At 44.3% G+C, this 19,596-nt stretch overlaps 2 protein-coding genes across 3 annotated transcripts in view; both read right to left on the bottom strand.

Annotated features, from left to right (window-relative positions):
• LOC115114232 (homer protein homolog 3-like) overlaps positions 1–3,715 on the bottom strand; it is a 37,050-nt gene extending 33,335 nt beyond the window's left edge. Inside the window, exons 1-3 of one of the 2 annotated variants that reach the window (XM_029642312.2) lie at positions 3,421–3,715; positions 3,184–3,324; positions 2,775–2,823 (exon numbers count right to left, since the gene is read on the bottom strand). In XM_029642312.2, coding sequence (XP_029498172.1) covers positions 2,775–2,797 — 23 coding nt within the window. In that variant the 5' untranslated portion in view covers positions 2,798–2,823; positions 3,184–3,324; positions 3,421–3,715. Of the gene's footprint in view, positions 1–2,774; positions 2,824–3,183 lie in introns of both variants that reach the window. The other variant, XM_065013242.1, reaches the window with a different exon arrangement.
• Positions 3,716–7,834: 4,119 nt separating this feature from the next.
• On the bottom strand, positions 7,835–19,423 carry LOC115114229 (regulator of nonsense transcripts 1-like). Its single transcript, XM_029642308.2, has 23 exons — positions 19,075–19,423; positions 18,388–18,524; positions 18,149–18,238; positions 17,679–17,846; positions 17,328–17,508; positions 17,011–17,172; positions 16,806–16,893; positions 16,446–16,544; positions 16,141–16,249; positions 15,892–16,051; positions 15,667–15,785; positions 15,311–15,475; positions 14,923–15,037; positions 14,642–14,785; positions 13,518–13,731; positions 13,059–13,176; positions 12,777–12,933; positions 12,373–12,515; positions 11,992–12,166; positions 11,730–11,811; positions 11,244–11,641; positions 11,006–11,125; positions 7,835–10,831 (listed from the first exon to the last, which is right to left on the bottom strand). The coding sequence occupies exons 1-22, from the start codon at positions 19,240–19,242 to the stop codon at positions 11,009–11,011; spliced, it is 3,309 nt and encodes a 1,102-aa protein (XP_029498168.1). The 5' UTR covers positions 19,243–19,423; the 3' UTR covers positions 7,835–10,831; positions 11,006–11,008.
• Positions 19,424–19,596: the final 173 nt, after the last annotated feature.

Below are 19,596 nucleotides of genomic sequence, written 5' to 3'. Positions count from 1 at the left end.
GCGTATACGTTACACACGTAGTCATTTTAAGATGAACACACTATGTTGCTCTGGATAAGAGCGTCTGCTTAACAACTAATGTAAAATGTGAGGAGACGAGTATAGGCTATAAAAAAAAACTTTCATTCAAAAAGCCATTGGATTACGTACGCAGTAAGGTCAAAAGGATTATACCTTGACACGTAGTTGCAGATTGATAGTTTGACTTTTTCACCCTCATCGTATTCAATTCAAAGCTGTACAAACTATTCAGGACATACACTCCACTGCAGTTAGAGGGTTGATGGTATAAAATACCCACTAAATCTCATACTGACATGTACGACATGATATGGGTGTAAGTGTCTGATTTAATGTGTATTGGATGAGTACTAGTGTGTATTATTACAACAACATATGGTAGTGACGATCCTGTCCATTTCGTTGGCTGATGATTGCGATAAGTAAAATAAATCTAGCACGAATATCAACTAGATCATTTATGGATGATTTAAGACATGGCAAATACCAGGTCACTGTGCACATTAAACTGTATTCAAATGAACTCTAGTCTGACCTCTTCGGTGATGAAGGTAAGCAGACACAGGATCAGATTTAAGTTAATGGGTGTTGAATCTTTGCTCTAATTCTATGTGCCAGGATTTCTAAATCTCATTTTGTTGTAAATTAGCGTAGGCCTAACATTCCAACCTCAAGAATCCCAAGTATACAAAAACAATTAGCTTACAATGACAACTATTGGTTGCTAGCCAGAGTTATTACTTTCCACGTCAAGACTTTTCTTCACATTAACCCTACTGCTAATAACAACTACCATCAAAGCAGACCCACAGACTCTCTCTCCCCCTCTCTAACACACACACACACCCCGATGGGCTTGTGGACCATGTTTGGCAAACTCCCTGATAAAAACCCTGAGCTGTAATTTTCTGTCTCATCACACAGTAATCCCACTCTTGTCAGCTGATCTCATGCTTAATAACCAGCTTCTATAAGGCTGGCAGTCACCCCAGGCTCAGACAGACACTGATCAGAGGGTTGGCCAGGCAGGGGACGGAAGCAGTGCTGTGGAACAGAGTCGGACAGAAACGGTAGGCTACAAAGTTCGGCAATCTCACTTTGAGACATGGAAATTCAGTGACTACCATGTTGGCACCGAAGCTTCCCGATTATTAGTTTACATATGAGAAAATTGATTGACATTCTGGGTTAGATTGTTATTACCATGGAACGTTTGGTGCCGAAATTAGGGAAGGGTTTGTCAGCCCAACTTTGACCAGGCATGAGAAATTATCCTCTATGGGGACTGAGCTACACCCACCATCCATCTGATTGGTCTTTTGGTCAGTTGGGTTTGTCCTTCAAGCCTCTATCATAGGGAGCAACATTACTGGCTCCCGGCTCCATAGGGATCACCCCAATGCGATGAGATCACCCTGCAGAGCCTGAGCCACCGGGACGCCAGGGAGCTGCCTCTTTAACCTCCACACACATTCCTCCAGTGCCAAGGAGGTGTGGCGCTACGAGAGACCTGAGGGCTTGCATCAGGCACCTGAGGGCTTGCATCAGGCAAGCCAGATGTTTCAGTGTTTCAGACGACTGTCTCTCTGTTGGAGCTAAATGGATAACGGATCTCTTTCCAGGATCTACTATTCATCCTTCATGTTAAACAGATGGACATGGCTTAGTGGGATGTGCGTACGTGTGCTGTGTGTACATATGCTGCACAGACACGCACACACATGCACACGCACACACAGTATGTGCACAGTCGCGCGCACACACATACAGTCACAATTTCAGGGGGGTCCTCACATTTATATTTGAATTGTGATAGGGGGCCCTAATTTGTACCCTGCACAAGGTTTGAAAATATTGATTGGTTTCATTAGATATGCTCCAGCTGTTAAATAGGTGAGCTGAATTCCACCAGTATAGAGGTAGGGAGAAGAATCCGATTTTAGATAATGAAAAACAAGCTTCTGGTGATGGAAATTCCACAACGATGCTTTTCCTATATCTATTATGATTAACAACCACTTTAATTCATGTTCTCTTTTTGTAGAATGGTGTACCACTCCCACTATCAGTTCTAACGGGTTTCTTGGCATATTATTACAGTAGATTCCTATCCACGCTGTAAACAGAACAATTTACATGGATGCTTCTGTAGAGGAGATTCTGGTGGCATACTGTGCTGGGCGAGTACTACTCTCCCTGAATGAGTACAGCAATAATAGCCCAACAGTGGCCTTAGAGCAATTACATAAATGTACTGCTCAAATAAGGTAGTGCTGGTCTCTGCAGTACCACTACACAACATGAGATAAACGGATAAACAGCATAAACACTAACTGGTTTACTTTGTAAATCAAGTTTGAAACCACTTATTATCAATATAACATCAAGAAACAATGAATCTAGTGCGATATTCTCAGATGCAACATCAACATCACTCTAAAATTTGTAAATGTAATTCCAGAGCCATTTGACATGCGTTGTGATCACAGATCCGTGCACTATCAGACTACTACTCCATAAGACACAAGAGAAGACTCTCTCTCGTCCTGTTGAAGTAGAGGTCCTGTAAGAGTCATAGGCATCCCAAGGTCATTACACCAATACTTTTACTGACAACTGTTGGGATGGATCTCTTTGGACTTTGTGGTCATTATGCCACCACTGACAACAGACAACAGGGGCTATTGAGTAGGTGTTCAGGAGAGGATATCACCACTGTAATGAAACATAAATCCCAAATAACAGCCACTTACCTTTCTCGATGGTGTGGATACATCTTATTAAGCAGGAGATGTGTTCTTTCTATGGAAGAAGGAAATTAACACACACTGATTAGTGTTACAAAATGTTTCGGGTGAAAACGTAATCTTCATGTATGCACATCAAGATTATGGTTTCAACAACAAACAATATTTTGACATTAACAGACAACTGGACTAGATAATAATGACCGGGGGAAAAAAGTGACCGGTTGGTCAATGTATCAATAGCCTTTCAATTTACAGATCAAGGTTTGTGTACACCAATATGAAAACGAATTGTCCCGACTTTTGAAATATGGTCCTGACTGCAGCATAGCCTAAACTTTTCTCTCATAGCAAATTTAGCAGCGGTCCAATGCAATAAGTCAGTGAGAGTTGAATAGTTACTCGAAACACTCACCTCATGTCGTTGTAAAATATTAATGAGATGTATTGATCCAGATCTAATATGGGCTCCTTTATGTTTTAGAATAGTGGCGCTGAAATCCTTCCTCTCCTGTGTCCGGATACGGATGCTTCCCAATTTACCACCGGAATTTCACTGCAAAGGGCAAGACTTGACTGTGAATAGGCTACTGTGGACATTAGCTGCCAATGAAATTAAATTCGCTCTGTCCCTTCACTTGGAAAGGCTTACCACGACGTTGGACATCGATGGCATCACTAAACTGGAGCAATGTGTATCAGTTGCCACAGTCCGGGCGGTCCATCATGTGTATATTTCTCCGATTTTCTTCTCTTTGGCTGTACTTCAGTAACCTTGTTGTAGCGCAGTGCCCCGCGAAGCTCTGGTTCTAGGCTATACTCCTCTTGACGGCTCAATGTGAGACGCAAGCATACAGTGTTATGCACTGGTAGGCTACAAAGTATCGCTACTTTTATATTGGTTACATTTCTTATCCCGTCAAGAACCTCGCGCGGTGCAGCGCTTCATGGTAACGATTTCCTACAGTTGTGTTTATAACCAGTCAATATACCACCACCTGCTGGTTACAGTTTGGTGGTGGGTCAAATTCCATTTCATTTTACAGTGACCAAACCTGTGCTTGTAAACTACTTCATTGTTGACCATAGGCAAATAAATATGGCCTACTTAACACTAAATAAGGCCATACAGTATTTCATTTTCACATTGCTCACATTAAAACAAATTCCTTAACCCTTGTGTGGTGTTGGGGACTGAGGGACCCATTTTCAAAGTTTACTAAAATAAAAATTATACATTTCATTATTGTTTTCAACCTGAGACTCATGGACCTTGGCACATTTTCTGTAAAATAACACATTTTTATTTAGTGCACACTGTGTACCCCCCTACACATTTATATTACATAATAATAAATAATAAAAGTGTGGAAAAGTGTGTGTGTAGGTGAAAACAAGTAAAAATTTAACAAAAAGGTTTGCTGTGTGCCTTCACTTTGTCTTCCTCCTCCCTGGGCCTGCTGTTTCAACATAACACCAAGAACCTGTCTGTCTCCCTGCCTGTCTCCCGCTTTTCTCGCACTGTTTACCCTTGGTAGTGTGTGAAACTACACAATGTCTTGTGGGATCCTGCACAATGTTATTACAATACATTATTTCATTTATTATATATATATATTTTTTTTTACAACATATCGAAATAATGTATTTTCCCACACTCTACCCCAGCCAGGTGCAAATTGGGGGAGGGACATAAATAAATAGCTTTGCATGTGTAGCTCCTTACCACAATCAATCAGTATGGCAAAAATAATCTCTGCTCAGAGGGCCTTAGAAATATTGTTTTGCAGAGAGAGAAGCTGGTGTGGAAGGAGCGTCCTTCCTCTTTGGAAGATGAAAAATCTTCCGAATATGAGGATCATGTCTCTGTCAATTCAGAGTCTGACAGTGAGTTGGAAGGAGAGGATGAGATTGACCCTCAGCCTGTCCAGGACCAGCCCTTCAGCAACCAGATCATCAGCAGCCTGAAGGAGGAGAAATACAGATGTTTAAAAAAAAGTGAAATTGAATGGTCTTCTTGCTGAAGGAATGAGCCACTCCGCATGGCTGCCAAAGTGATAAGGATGCAACCAGGACCGACGCGGATGGAGGTTACTTATGTGCAGGACATAGTCTTCTTTTGAACTGTTCATCCCAGAAACCATCCAGAAAATCATTCTGGGCTGCACTAATATGGAGGGAAGGTGTGTTATTGGGGAGAGATGGACCAAACTCATTTACATGCATACTTTAGGGTTGTTATCCTTGTTGGTGTTTTCAGATTCAATGCGGAATCCACAGAATCCATGTGGGATGCAGAAACTGGCAGATAACTTTTCCATGCAACGTCTCTGGAAAACTTCCACATTATTTCCAAGATTATCCGCTTCGATAACCGAGACACCAGACCAGCTCATACAACGTGCACATTTGTCATCTGGATGATGTTGAACCCAGATTGGGACGGAGAGTAGCTCCAGAGGAGACAGCTTTCTCGAGGAGCTGGGCAAGGCATTGGTAAGACCTACAATCCAAGGACCCCAGCTTCTGCAGCCATCGTGAGGAGGATTCATGAGAAGGATGCTGGTGCCCCATCCACCCGGCCCACAGAACCAACAACTCCAATACCGGAAGTAAGTGTGTGATGTTTCATGTGTGTGTGTCTGACTCTCCTACTTTGGTCTGCTGTAACTACAGTTGAAGTCGGATGTTTACATACATCTTAGTCAAATACATTTAAACTCGGTTTTTCACAATTCCTGACATTTAATCCAAGTAAAAAATTCCCTGTTTTAGGTCAGTTAGGATCACCACTTTATTTTAAGAATGTGAAATGTCAGAATAATAGTAGAGAGAATTATTTATTTCAGCTTTTGTTTCTATCATCACATTCACTGTGGGTCAGAAGTTTTACATACACTCAATTAGTATTTGGTAGCATTTCCTTTAAATTGTTTGACTTGGGTCAAACATTTTGGGTAGTTTTCCACAAGCTTCCCACAATAAGTTGGGTGAATTTTGGCCCATTCCTCCTGACAGAGCTGGTGTAACTGAGTCAGGTTTGTAGGCCTCCTTGCTCGCACACGCTTTCTCAGTTCTGCCCACACATTGTCTATAGGATTGAGGGCAGGGCTTTGTGATGGCCACACCAATTCCTTGACTTTGCTGTCCTTAAGCCATTTTTCCACAACTTTGGAAGTATGTTTAGGGTCATTGTCCATTTGGAAGACCCATTTGCAACCAAGCTTTAACTTCCTGACTGATATATTGAGATGTTGCTTCAATATATCCACAATTGTCCTGCCTCATGATGACATCTATTTTGTAATGTGCACAAGTCCCTCCTGCAGCAAAGCACCCCCACAACATGATGCTGCCACCTCCGTGCTTCACGGATGGGATGGAGTTCTTCGGCTTGCAAGCCTCCCCATTTTTCCTCCAAACATAACAATGGTCATTATGGCTAAACAGTTCTATTTGTGTTTCATCAGACCAGAGGACATTTCTCCAAAAAGTACGATATTTGTCCCCATGTGCAGTTGCAAACCGTAGTCTGGCTTTTTTATGGTGGTTTTGGAGCAGTGGCTTCTTCCTTGCTGAGCAGCCTTTCAGGTTATGTCGATATAGGACTCGTTTGACTGTTGATATAGATACTTTTGTATCGGTTTCCTCCAGCATCTTCACAAGGCCCATGCTGTTTTTCTGGGATTGATTTGCACTTCTCGCACAAAAGTACGTTCATATCTAGGAGACAGAACGCATCTCCTTCCTGAGCGGTATGATGGCTGCGTGGCCCCATGCTGTTTATAAGTGCGTACTATTGTTTGTACAGATGAACGTGGTACCTTCAGGCATTTAGAAATTGCTCCCAAAGATGAACCAGACTTGTGGAGGTCTACAATTTTTTATCTGAGTTCTTGGCTGATTTCTTTAGATTTTCCCATGATGTCAAGCAGAGGCACTGAGTTTGAAGGTAGGCCTTGAAATACATCCACAGGTACACCTCCAATTGACTCAAATTATATCAATTAGCCAATCAGAAGCTTCTAAAGCCATGGCATTTTCTGGAATTTTCCAAGCTGTTTAAAGGCATTGTCAACTTAGTGTATGTAAACGTCTGACCCACTGGAATTGTGATACAGTGAATTAATTAAGTGAGATAATCTGTCTGTTAACAATTGTTGGAAAAATTACTTGTGTCATGCACAAAGAAGATGTCCTAACCGACTTGCCAAAACTATAGTTTTTTAACAAGAAATTTGTGGAGTGGTTGAAAAACGAGTTTTAATGACTCCAACCTAAGTGTACGTAAACTTCTGACTTCAACTGTATATTATGTGAGTGAGTGAGATGTTAGTAAAATTCCTGAACTAAGTGTTTTCATCATTCTAAATGAAGCCGGTAGCAACAAGAAGCAGCGCTGTAATGTGTGTGGACCCAAGGACAGGAAGACACAGTACACATGCATCAAGTGCAAGAAATACATATGCAACAAACACAGTAAAACTCTATCCCTCATGTGGTGTAGACAGGCCTTCATTTGTGGTGTAGACCGGCCTGTGTTCAATGGGGCTCATTTATCATTTCCATAAAATACAAAAATTTGTCCTTCCAATTTGTTCAGTTCAAAGCAATAAACATTAGTGATGAAAACCTTGGTTCACTTATATTTGTTCAAGATAAACATGATTTATTCCACCAGTCATGATTTTCATAGATGGTTGCCAAAAAATGTGTGCTTTTCTTGATAAATGTGATCTAGCAGATGTAAATATGAACCATGTATGCTGTCTATATTGCTTGTAATTTATATAAGGCAACATCTAAGTATTTTTACGTAAATTGTTACGGTCCATCAGACCCGCGAACATTAAGTGAATATCAAGAACATGAACACCACACAAGGGTTTACAATGATAGGCTAACGAGGACAACAATTCTGAAGTCCACATGTAGGCCTAAGCTTGAGTTTTGGGTTCCGCAATAACTTATGGGGCCTAGATGTCAAGTCTTTAAAGCTCAGTGCTGGTAGCAGTTGAGTAAATCATAATTCCAGTGATTCGTTAAAGAAGTTAAATCACTTAAAATGAACGAAAAGAAGCAACCTTTATTTTTCAAAGATTTTACAAGGATGATATTTCAGTGAGCAACACAGATGACCAAAGAACTACAATCATATTCAAACTATTTCCACAGATAAAGAAATATCACTTCAACACAAAACCCCCTCAGAGGCAAATAATACTAAGATCAGACAAGGCAGGGGGGGGTTTGGCTATTTTGTCCGAATTGAAGGTTCTTTGCATTCTAAATTCCCTGTACCTCATGGGGCACTCAAAAGTGATGTTGTTTGCTCATCTTCAAACACAGTTCAAAGGATCATTCGCTGATAATTAATCTACTTGAATTTCAATGCTCTGCATTTAGTTGTAGCAACATTTCCTTTCTCTTCAGTAGTTCCCCCTTTGAAATTATAGGCCGATTTCATAAAGGAACAACAAAAATACATGAATGTTTAGTGATGAAACCTACCAATTGATGTGTACTATTGAATGGCACATACACAGTTTGTCAGATAGGGATAGTTGTCACAGGAAAATAACACATTTTCATAATTTATCTGAGGGTAGTGGTTAATGTCTATAAGATGATACAGATATCATCAGATATTTTGGTAAGTACAAACATTTAGTCAGAATGGGTGGCATCTTAAACATCTTTCCACAGGTGTTCATAAGACTGTTTAACCACGTCACTAGCATACAACTATGACTTGTGAAAATCGTAGCCTCTCACGACTCAGCAAAATGACATGAAAAATGTCAAATGATACTTAATTATCACAAGCATGGAAGCAAGGGTACTACAATTACTGAGTGATGGTTACACACATTTCATCATATCAGAGTGAAAGATCTCAGACCTAAAACGAACATGGCAGCAGCGCTAGACTTGGGCAGGAGCTCACCGGAGCAGAGATCCGGCACCTAAAATGTTCTACTGCTTGAACTGCTGTACCTCTTATAGAATATTAGCTCAAAAGTATTGTGGAGTCCTGCTAGGCTTGGGCGATATACCGTATACCAGGATATTTCAAAATACAGACAGTATGATTTTCAATACTTTGTGGTTATTATTGTTTTGAAATAGCGCCCCTTGTGTGCACTTCCGGTAATACCGTATACCCCAGTATGGTACAGACACTGTAAGAAAATCTGGATGCCGCCCAACCCTAGCTCCTGCACATAAATATAAGCAGTACCGGCACCCAAAATAAGTACCGGCACCTACTTCTCTCCAAGTCAAGCACTGCATGGCAGGGAAGTGACAGAAATAGGACTTACACAAAATACCACTTTACACGTGGGAAACTTTACCATCAATGATACTAACGACATCAACATATCTCTGTGTGAGACAGGGTAGGCCTACTACATGTTTGAAGATGTAAGTATTGGAGTTTTCATCAAAACTAAAGGACATTCAGAGGGCAAAAGTCAAATGTCAACTTCAACTGGAAAATACAGTTCACGCAATCTACAACATCCCCCAACATTTTTTAAAGGGGGCAAGATGTGGTGGGGGCTAGACAAATCTACACCACACCCTTTAAAAATGGGCACTAAATAAAAACTACCTGTGTCTACAACACCAACGTGGACCAAAATGAATTCACGTCCTCTGGCAGACAGAAATGCCTCCCATCTGTCAAGAAACTCATACATTTCAATCTTTTTCATATGGGGCCAATGATAGCCAGCACTGAATACCTACATTTAGCAGGTGCCAGACGAATCCAACCTTCCTTTGTAGTCAGTTATACTTCAAGACTTCCAGTCTTATGACTGTAGTATTCACAAGCTTCATGTCTATAACCTCTCTGAACATAAATTCATGTTCCCATGTGAAGCACCTCTTATCTGAAGCTAGGCGAATCATGACCAATAAAAAGGAAAACATGATTTAATACAGAATTTCATGTTTAAACTTAGGGCTCTAGGGATAACTTCCCCCCCTTACTGTGGGGTTAATGAATTGTAGCCATGGAAAAGATGTGTTACAAGCGCTTTCATGTCTGTGGAGCTGTGATGCTTTTTAAACTAATAACCTGGATGTCATTTAGAAGATCAAGTGATAGCTGCTTCAATCGATTACAATCAGTTGGTTATGATATTATTTTTACTCTTTTTGTACTACAGAACGATACACAGCAGGAGCTCGCAAACTACCACTTTGGATCTCGAGACAATAATGTCTTCCTTTAATAGTTTCCAAGAGCCATTCCACCACTTATCCTTAGTAGACCACCTTGAGAAAGACCCAAGCGGAAAGCCAGCGAAATTCACAAGCTTCTTATTTCAGAACCTCTGCGACGACAGACCTCGTGTAGAAAACTTTCCAACTCAAAGCTGAAAAAGATGAACGGTCAGAATCCTTTCCGACTCCTGCACCATTTGATTCCGCTTGAGATGTTCCACCAAGACCTCTTGGTCCGCACGAGCCCTCTCCTCTCTCCCCCTCTCTCAAACATGTTCAACTTTGAGGTTAGAAATGTTCCCAAATCGACTGACTGCTCCCCCCCCCCCCACTCTGGCTGGCAGGAGACGGTTTTGTGGATTGAGCTTGAAGGGTTGTGTTAGAACTCCTCTTCTCAGTCTCTCTGCTCCAAGAGCAAGGAACTCAGCCAACTAACTGGTGGTCCCGGGAGGCGGGGAGATGTGACTCCTGTGTCCCCCAAGAGGATCCACAACCTTCGTCCCTCAAATCATCACCGAAGGTCCCATCTCTCCGATGGCGCTACTTCCGACGTATGCTGCTTCTCCTTTTTCTCCATGTCTCCGTGTGCGAGCAGGGCCTCCTCTCTCCCTCCCTCCCACTCGCTCGGCCTGTCCAGCTCAACCCCCATTTTGCCCTCACTCTTGTGATTGGTTGGTCTCTCTCGGTCTCTCTCCTGTTGCTTTCACACAGTGGTGCTTCAGTTGTAGCCGTGGAAAACGGGTATCCATGTTTCTTTTTTTGATTTTACCCAGATTAAAATGCAGGCGAACTAAGCTCAGCACAGGCTTAGCTCCTTTTCCCACGACCTAAGAGTAAAATAAAAACAAAAGATACTTGTAATACCCTGATAGAGAGCTTCTGGTATCCTACTTACTCCACCTGATACTATGATATTACTAAATAACATCTTACAGTAACTGTTGGTTTAGCTCATAGAATACAGTACAGTGCAAAAAGTTCACAGATAACTGTCGTCTTACATTCTAGTACTGGGACAGTCCAGTCACGCCATGTTGATAGGCTCGTTCACCCTGGTAGGTGGAGTCTTGGGAGAGGGCCACGTCAATCTGGGACTTGAACTCATCGCCAAGGTAGCTGTCCTGTAAGGAAAACAACAAAGGAGAAGCTTTTAGCCTGCTGATTTTCATGCCTGTATGTCTATGTCAGACCTATAAAGTCTGCTAAAAGATGAATATGTAAAGGGTTCTGCTGACTTACCTGGGAGAGTTCAGGCTGGGACAGGCCAGGCTGGCTCATCTGGGAGGGCTGGCTCATGGTGATGTAGCCCTGTGTGAGGGGTCCCTGGGAGAAGGGCTGGGAGCCCAGGTCCTGGCTGGCCTGGCTGTCACTCATGTGGCCGTGCTGCCCGTTGCCCCCGCCATGGCTCGCCATACCACGGCTCCTCTGCCGCCCGCCTCGTGCCCCTCCGCCCGCCTTACCCTTCATACCTCCTCCACGGCCTGCTTGGGGGCCGTTGACCTGGCCCAGGTAGCCTGGCGGGGGCATGGGGGGCATGACCAGGTTGAAGGGGATGGGGATGTTCAGAGAGGCCATGGGGCCTGGGCCAATCATGCCAATCTGGTCGTGGGTCTGGAAGTACATGTTGGATGTACGTGCTGAAGGGAGAATAAAAAAGAGAACATTTTTAGACAACGGCAAAACAAGTACAAAGACACAAGTTTACAGTTTGACGTCACCTCTCACCAGTGCTGCTGCGGTCATACACAGATCCAGGAATAAGAGCTTCCCTGGCATCATACATGGCTGTGCTCATGAAACGGCCCCCCTGAAAAACCCACACATAGAAAAAAACACTTCACTAAGTCGAAACAGAAGCTGACGCACATTCTTTTTTTAAATAACAGTGTACGTCTACACTAAAGTAAAATCGGGAAAAACAGCGCACCGCGTAAACATGTACACGGTCAAACACATGCGCGTGTTCAAGGGGCCGGACAAGACTCACAGGGTTGACGGCGTTGACCAGCTTGCGAGGCTTGCTGAACTGCATGAGGCTCTCCCTCAGGTTGTTGAGGGGTCCCTCCACCAGAACCTTCTGCTCCTTGTAGTAGTTGAGAAGGTGGTTCCACAGAGGCTGCTTGGACAGGGCCTTGGGGTTGCCCACGATGATAACCCCATACCTACACACACAGTTCCTTTACTGTCAGAGTAATGATCATTTGTGAATCCTCACAGCAAAAAGTTGACATAACGCCAAAGACAAACATTGAAATAGTCTTGCAAAAGATACATATATATTTTTTTTAAGACAGGATAATAAGATGTTTCAAAATATCTGTTGAGCATCAGGAGACAGAGGGACTGCACATGTCCTTGTGTTACTTACCTGGCCCTAGTGAGAGCCACGTTGAGACGTCGTGGGTCGTTGAGGAAGCCGATGCCCTGGTGCTCGTTGGCTCTGACACAGGACAGGATGATGAAGTCCTTCTCTCTGCCCTGGAAGGCATCGACACTGGCTATCTCCACCTCCTGGGGACAGCCAAGAGACAGAGAAACTAGGAACTAAGGTGAAAGCACCAATTTGTAAGTCGCTCTGGATAAGAGCGTCTGCTAAATGACTTAAATGTAAATGTAAATGTTCCAATCACCATCTGGCCTCCACTTAAAAACAGTAAAGGAAGCCATTTTTCTTTTTTTTAAGTCACTGCAGAAAGCACTACAGACTTGAGTTCCACAGTGGCGTGCCATTATTTTATGTTCTTTCTCCCTAGCCCTGTGAGCATGCTGTACCTGATAGAGCTTGGTGTGGAGAGAGCCACTGAACTGCATGTACTGCACCAGGTAGGACCTCTGGCCCTCGTAGGGGGTGATGATGCCTATCTGGTCAGGCTTGGCCCCGGCCTTTAGCAGCCTAGTGGTGATCTTCTCCACGTTGGAAGCCTCAGTTCTGTACACAGAGAGAAAGAGAAAAGAAAGGCTTATTCATTTAAAAAAATATATAATAATACACTTTTTATGAATGAGGTCTGTCTGTTTGGTCAAAAATGACAAATGCTTCCATTTGTCAAATACCTGTTTAGATAAGAGGTTCCGGAGCTTGCGATTTCCTCCTGGCCCTGGGTCACATAGAAGAACATGGGCTTGTCTGGCTGTGGCCACTGGAAGTCAAAGCCTTTCTTGATGCGGTCAGCTGTATAAATAAAAGAAAGGGGTCAAGATGGGGAGAGTTAGTGCATTTAAATGAAGGTTAATCCAGAATTAAGTGTAGAAGCCAGTGACATGTTTTAGCTTTGTTTTCAGTGTTTTCCACCTTGTGCAAACTTAGTAAAACTTGCTGTTATAAAGCAAAACACGATTGTTCTGTTTTCTTGGTCTTTTCGAGACAGATTACGTAAACTGCCCATCTAGCTAGTAGACAGCAGGGAGTCCATTCCCCGCTTGATGGCCAAGCACATCAGCAGAACAAGCTAACCCTAACCTCTGTGAGGGTTCTACACACTGGCCCCGAACCCTTCTCCCTCAGTGACTTACCCGCGGTGACTCCGTTCTGCAGGGAGCCCTCGTAGAAGATGTTGGAGGGGAAGGCGCTGAGGGCCGGGTGCATACGGTACTGCACCTGCAGACGGATGGGCCTGATGCCCAGCACCACCAGACGCTCAAACAGGGACTGGGACAGGCCCGCTTTGGCTGCCTTCTTACACATCACTACTGGACCCAGCTGGCAGTGGTCTCCCACCAGAATCAGCTGGAGAGAAACAGACCGAGAAATCCTAGATTTAGAAAGGTCATTCAAATTCAAATCCAATGTCGTGTGGTTTGGGAACTAGCATTGGGTGTAGGTAGTGTGCCTCACTCAGTGTTCTGCACCTGAAACCATGTTGAATTCAACCAAGCACAGACACCTGCAGGCAATAAATGGCACTACACGTTTCCATCAGCAACAACTTTTACATTTACATTTAACATTTAAGTCATTTAGCAGACGCTCTTATCCAGAGCGACTTACAAATTGGTGCGTTCACCTTAAGACATCCAGTGGAACAGCCACTTTACAATAGTGCATCTAAATATTTTAAGGGGGGGGTGAGAAGGATTACTTTATCCTATCCTAGGTATTCCTGAAAGAGGTGGGGTTTCAGGTGTCTCCGGAGGGTGGTGATTGACTCCGCTGTCCTGGCGTCGTGAGGGAGTTTGTTCCACCATTGGGGGGTCAGAGCAGCGAACAGTTTTGACTGGGCTGCGCGGGAACTGTACTTCCTCAGTGGTAGGGAGGCGAGCAGGCCAGAGGTGGATGAACGCAATGCCCTTGTTTGGGTGTAGGGCCTGATCAGAGCCTGGAGGTACTGAGGTGCCATTCCCCTCACAGCTCCGTAGGCAAGCACCATGGTCTTGTAGCGGATGCGAGCTTCAACTGGAAGCCAGTGGAGAGAGCGGAGGAGCGGGGTGACGTGAGAGAACTTGGGAAGGTTGAACACCAGATGGGCTGCGGCGTTCTGGATGAGTTGTAGGGGTTTAATGGCACAGGCAGGGATAAACAAACTTTTGATAAACATTCTGTACGAGAAACAGAGAGAAGTTGGGGCCTGTCATTGAACTAAGTGACTGGGCATCATTTTTCTTAGAGGTTTGAGATTTCTTAAGAGACGGAGACGTACCTGTTTGGCCCCCAGTATGACAGGCACCATGCACTCGGGCTCAGTGGCCTGCGTGCTCTCATCAATGAGGATGGAGCGGAACTGCATCTTGGCCAGGCGGGGGTCTCCTGCCCCCACACAGGTACAGCAGATCACATCAGCATTCTGAGGAGCAGAGATGGGAGTGAAGGGAGACGTGGTCAGTGATAATCAACTTGAGGAAGTAGATATTTATTCACAGTGGAATTAAGACATTTGAAGGACTTTGTTTTAAGGGAGTGTGGAAAAGGAGCAGGCGTTACCGTGAGTAGTTCCCTCTCGGCGGTGCGCTTCAGGGCCCTGTATCGCTTCTCATCAGAGGAGGACAGCTCCCCAGTCTCGTCCTTCAGCTGCTGCAGCTTCTGAAGCTCTGGTATACTGCACACAAATACAGAAAAACACAAACTGAGAAAACAGTGCTCTTTACTGTGCTGAAATTATGTAGCCTATAATGAAGACTAACGTGCAGAAAAGCTGTAAGACAGAGGAAAGACCTCGGGAACATGACCTGCGCATCTATGCTTCCAAACTGAGGCAACTCTCGTGGCCCATAGCCAAGTTCTCAAGTGGAATCGATCCTTTGTCTCTAGTTAACAGGACACCTGATGAGATAAAGATACCATTCCTCCCCAGGTAGCAGTCCCAGGTTACCTGTCCATGTTGCGGATCTGGTTGTGCAGAGCCAGGAAGGACACGGGGGAGTCGATGGCCTCTCTGCTCTTGGCACAGAGCCTCACCACCTTCAGGCCCGACATGTGAATCTTCTCAGTCAGCTGGTCCACTGCGATGTTGCTGGGAGCGCACACCAGCACTGGCCTGAGGAAACACACACAACTGGTGTTAGGGACAGATAAAAGGGGCTTTTATTAACCCTTTGGTTGCTCAACTGAGAACAATGTGTCATTTGCAATGATGACCTCTACCAACACTAATGTAGTCACTATTGTAGTGGAAGTTGTTTACTAAGTACTGTGTATAGTGTCCCCTATTAAGTGAGCACATCTTACCCGTTGCCCTGTCTGGCCAGGTGGTAGACTACAGTGGCAGAGGTGACCGTTTTCCCCGTGCCAGGGGGCCCCTGAATGAGACTGAGAGGACGCTGCAGCACAGTCTTCACAGCATACACCTACGTGATGACACACGGCGTTGGCATCTGGCAAACGGTCAGCGAACGTGATCGTCGAAGGAATAACTCAAATATACTCATAGATTCTGTCTACGATAACACCCACCTGTGAGTGGTTGAGGTCAGGCAGGCCCTGGGCGGTGAAGCGTTTGGGCAGCTGACACTTGATGACCACGTCCTCCACCTCGTGACCCAGCAGCTTGTGGTAGATGTACCCGGACACAGAGGTCTCGTCCACGGCAAAGGTCTTCAGGGCACTCTGCATCCTGGAGGAAAGTTGAAACAAGTCCCCGTGTCAAGCCAGCTGAGCCCAACCCATTGCATCACATATTGATTTGTGTCAGAAGATTCCTACCTGTCAAAAGAGGTGGACTTCCACACAAAGTCAACCTGGAAGTTATGTGGTACTTCCACGGGAGCCCCAGCACTGCTCCTCAGCTCGATGGCTATCTCGTCGCCATAGTCTATTAGGGAAGGATTAAGGACAATACACCACAAAACCTTACACCTATTCCTCCCAGAAACTAGTGTGGCGATACTGTGGTGCTATTGAAAGGATAACGCCAAACAAAGAAACAATTACGTCAATCAATTGGGGGGAAAACAAGATGCTGAAGAGTAAAAGATAGCAATGTTACAGCATAGCAATGAAAAGGATACTGTCTGGTACTTTGATGACATGTCCAATACCCTTCCAGAGTGGGGCCAGGTCTCCCTTGTACCTCAGGCAAATCTCATCACCCTGCATCAGGCGCATGTCTGCAGAAATACAGAGAATGAAAAGAGGGACAGCAAGGGAAAGGGAATTAGCTTATGAAAGGCACAATATAGAATTGATAGATTTTGGAACATTCATCATACAAAAATGTAATCGTACATGCACACACACACACATTCAGACTTAAGACTAGAAGACAGACCAGCATGCGCGTCAGGGAGAATGTAAGGGGAGGTTGTGGCCGGAATGGAATGGACATGGACCACGTGACGTTGATGGAGATGAACAAAAAAAGGAATTACCACCTGAGTCCGTCTTGGGAAGGCTGAAATAAGCAATCCGCTTTTTATTGAGTCCCAAGTCCCACCTGACAGTTATATTGTCTTGGGTCTGTGAAACAAACAGACGAGAGAATGATCAATCAAACATGTAAAACCAAAACTGCTTTTACATCCAAAAGCAGGAAGAGCTAGCCTGAACAGTCCGGCAGAACACAGTTGGTCTTACCTGGGACTCTTTGAGTTTCTTATCGTAGTCGGCCTCCAGTTTGACCAGGGGGCCAAATATGTTCTGGTACTGGTAGGCATCCTCATAGCGCAGCAGCACGTGCTGAGGCTCCTCGTCTACGCCAGGCTTCTCAAGGTCCTCCAGAGTGGCTGTGGGGTTTTCCTGAAGACACAAAGACAGATTGATACAGTCAAACAACAACAACTAAAAGAGTGCTGCTCTATAATTGGCTTTTATATAAAAAGGACCAAAGTAGTAGGCCACTGGCCTGTAGCAAATTGCTGGTTAACTTATGCTAAATAAGGCATCTCATAAACCTTCCAGAGCTCCTCCAGCTTATTGATCTGCTGGGCGGTGATCTGGCGGGCTCGAAGCTGTTCCTGTTCTGAGGGGATCTTCACCAGCCAGGAGAGGAAGCAGCGGTCCTGGATCAGCGGCTGCCACTGGGAGCTGTCCCAGTTGATGTCTTTCAGACTGCTCTGACTGGCACATGGCTGCCTGCATTACCAAAACACACACATTACACCTATCAACACACTCTATTACAAAATCTCTTTGATTCAATGATTAGAGCCACTGGATCTGAGAAGGCCCAAGAACAGGGCATCTGATCATTGTGATACAGAATGGTATAAAGAAGGTTAACAAACACCATAGATCTGCTTTACCTGCAAAGCAGTACCACCACAGAGTCAGCCTTGGCGGGGATGAACCCCAGGAGAAAGACGTTGCGACAGCCACAGTTGTAGCACTCCAGCACCGTCTCCCCCAGAGGACCGTCCTTGTGCAGAGTCACCTCCTTGGACTTTGCTCTGACCAGGTGGTTCACAATGTGGCTGAGATGGTAGATGAGAGAAAAAGCACAAAAATGTATGCGCTCACTACCGTAAGTTGCTCTGAATAAGAGCGTCTGCTAAATGACTCAAATGTAATTGTGAAATGTAGGTTTATCAACATTTCAGGTAAATGTCTTTCTGACCCATGTTAAAATGGTACAAGTCAATTCAGTCTCCATTTGCATCACATTTCTACTTCATGTGTGCAGCCTCCCACATCGAGTAGACAGCAACTACATTTAGCTAAATACACCACAGATGGAAGGTCAACAACCGCCCGTTGGTTGGTCTTTGAAGCCTACCTGCCAGACGTATTGCCGCGTCCATTGCAAAACCACTTCTTGCTGGTGTTGCAATACACCACGCATGCCGGATCGTGAATACCACAGTAACTGGGCAAAAGGAAAGAAATAACACAATGACAACTTCAATATTGGTGTTTAGAGCAAGGTAACGTCAGATAAAACAAGCTATCAACACTTCAAACCTCTTTTCTTTTCGTTATCTGTCCAACAGAACTAAAAAGTATTTCTGAACATACCTGCATGCATGGACTGGGAGGTCTTTAGTATAATAGGTGTCCTCCTCGTCTTCTTCAAAGTTCAGCTCTGCAAGGAGTTGACTTGTTTTTACAACAGAGTCTTCCCCATTCTGCAGAACTCCATCAGGTCCATTCACCTGGAGAGTAACGTGGACATTTAAAGACAGTGGCAAAAATAATGTAAATAACCTGGAAAAGGACACACCACCATAAATAAAAAAAGGTTTTAGCTACAAGTGCATTTGACAGCTAGTTAGATAACTTGCTATCACATGCACTTGCTGTAGCAAACTCGCAGCAGCTAGCTAGTAACGTTATGCCTACTATCTAAAGCATGCCAACTACCTGTTGTGACTGACTGTCATGCAGATAAATGGTTCAGTCATGGCTACCTTATCAAGAAAACGACAGACTGCTCGTCAAATACTCCTGGTGTCCATCTCAGAACGCATATTAACTCATGTTAGCATGCTAAATCATTATGTAAACATTCTGGCTAAGCTAATTCGTTAGCCAGCTGCGTGGCCTGTGGGCAGAGATGCATGTGTTTTCTATGTAGCTCGAAAGCTAGCTATGTTAACCTAGCAGATTCTGCTAACTAACTAGCTAGCTACCTCCAAGATCCATATTAAGAACGCTGTTAGCGAGCTGGTTTGCCACAAAACAGGCAACAATTACTCCACGAACCTGGTTGTCCAACTGACTCTGCGTCTGGCCTGTTTGAGTCTGGCTCGGTAGGGTAAAATCTGTGAACTCATATTCCGAACCCTGGGTATCTGCTCCAAGCAAGTCGGCGTCCTCGGTGTCCAGGAACGTGAGAGTCTGCGAGCTCGGCCCGTACGCCTCAACACTCATGTTCTCCACCAACAGTGATATTTCAGAATGATATTTTAGGTACAGTAGCTAACTCAGCAATGTGTAGATATCCCTGTCAAAAGTGTACTTCAACAAATGTCGAAAAACCTGCGCAAATGAATAAAGAACTGACGAGATCGAGAGCCTCAACTCCCACTCGAAATAATGACGTATCACCTTGCACCGCAGAACAAATGCATAGAGCACAGGAGTGTCCATGACGTTTACACAAAAGTCTATATTTTTCACCATCCTTGATTAGCCCCACTGTACAGTCCACGGAGCTTTATGGCACAGTCAGAAATGGTTTAGCACAAGTGCTTACCCTTCCTGATAATATTATGTCAGATGACA

The sequence above is a fragment of the Oncorhynchus nerka genome, linkage group LG9b (genome assembly GCF_034236695.1).
Source record: "Oncorhynchus nerka isolate Pitt River linkage group LG9b, Oner_Uvic_2.0, whole genome shotgun sequence".
NCBI lineage: Eukaryota > Metazoa > Chordata > Actinopteri > Salmoniformes > Salmonidae > Oncorhynchus > Oncorhynchus nerka.
This window is presented reverse-complemented; position numbering and strand designations above follow the sequence as displayed.

Excerpts from the sequence above, each read along its gene's own strand:
- LOC115114229 (XM_029642308.2), bottom strand. The coding sequence starts at position 19,242 with ATGAGTGTTGAGGCGTACGGGCCGAGCTCGCAGACTCTCACGTTCCTG. Across the intron at positions 13,732-14,641 it reads TCATACTGGGGGCCAAACAG|CTGATTCTGGTGGGAGACCA; the intron begins GTACGTCTCCGT and ends GTTTCTCTCCAG. Across the intron at positions 12,934-13,058 it reads GGAACCTCTTATCTAAACAG|AACTGAGGCTTCCAACGTGG; the intron begins GTATTTGACAAA and ends CTCTGTGTACAG.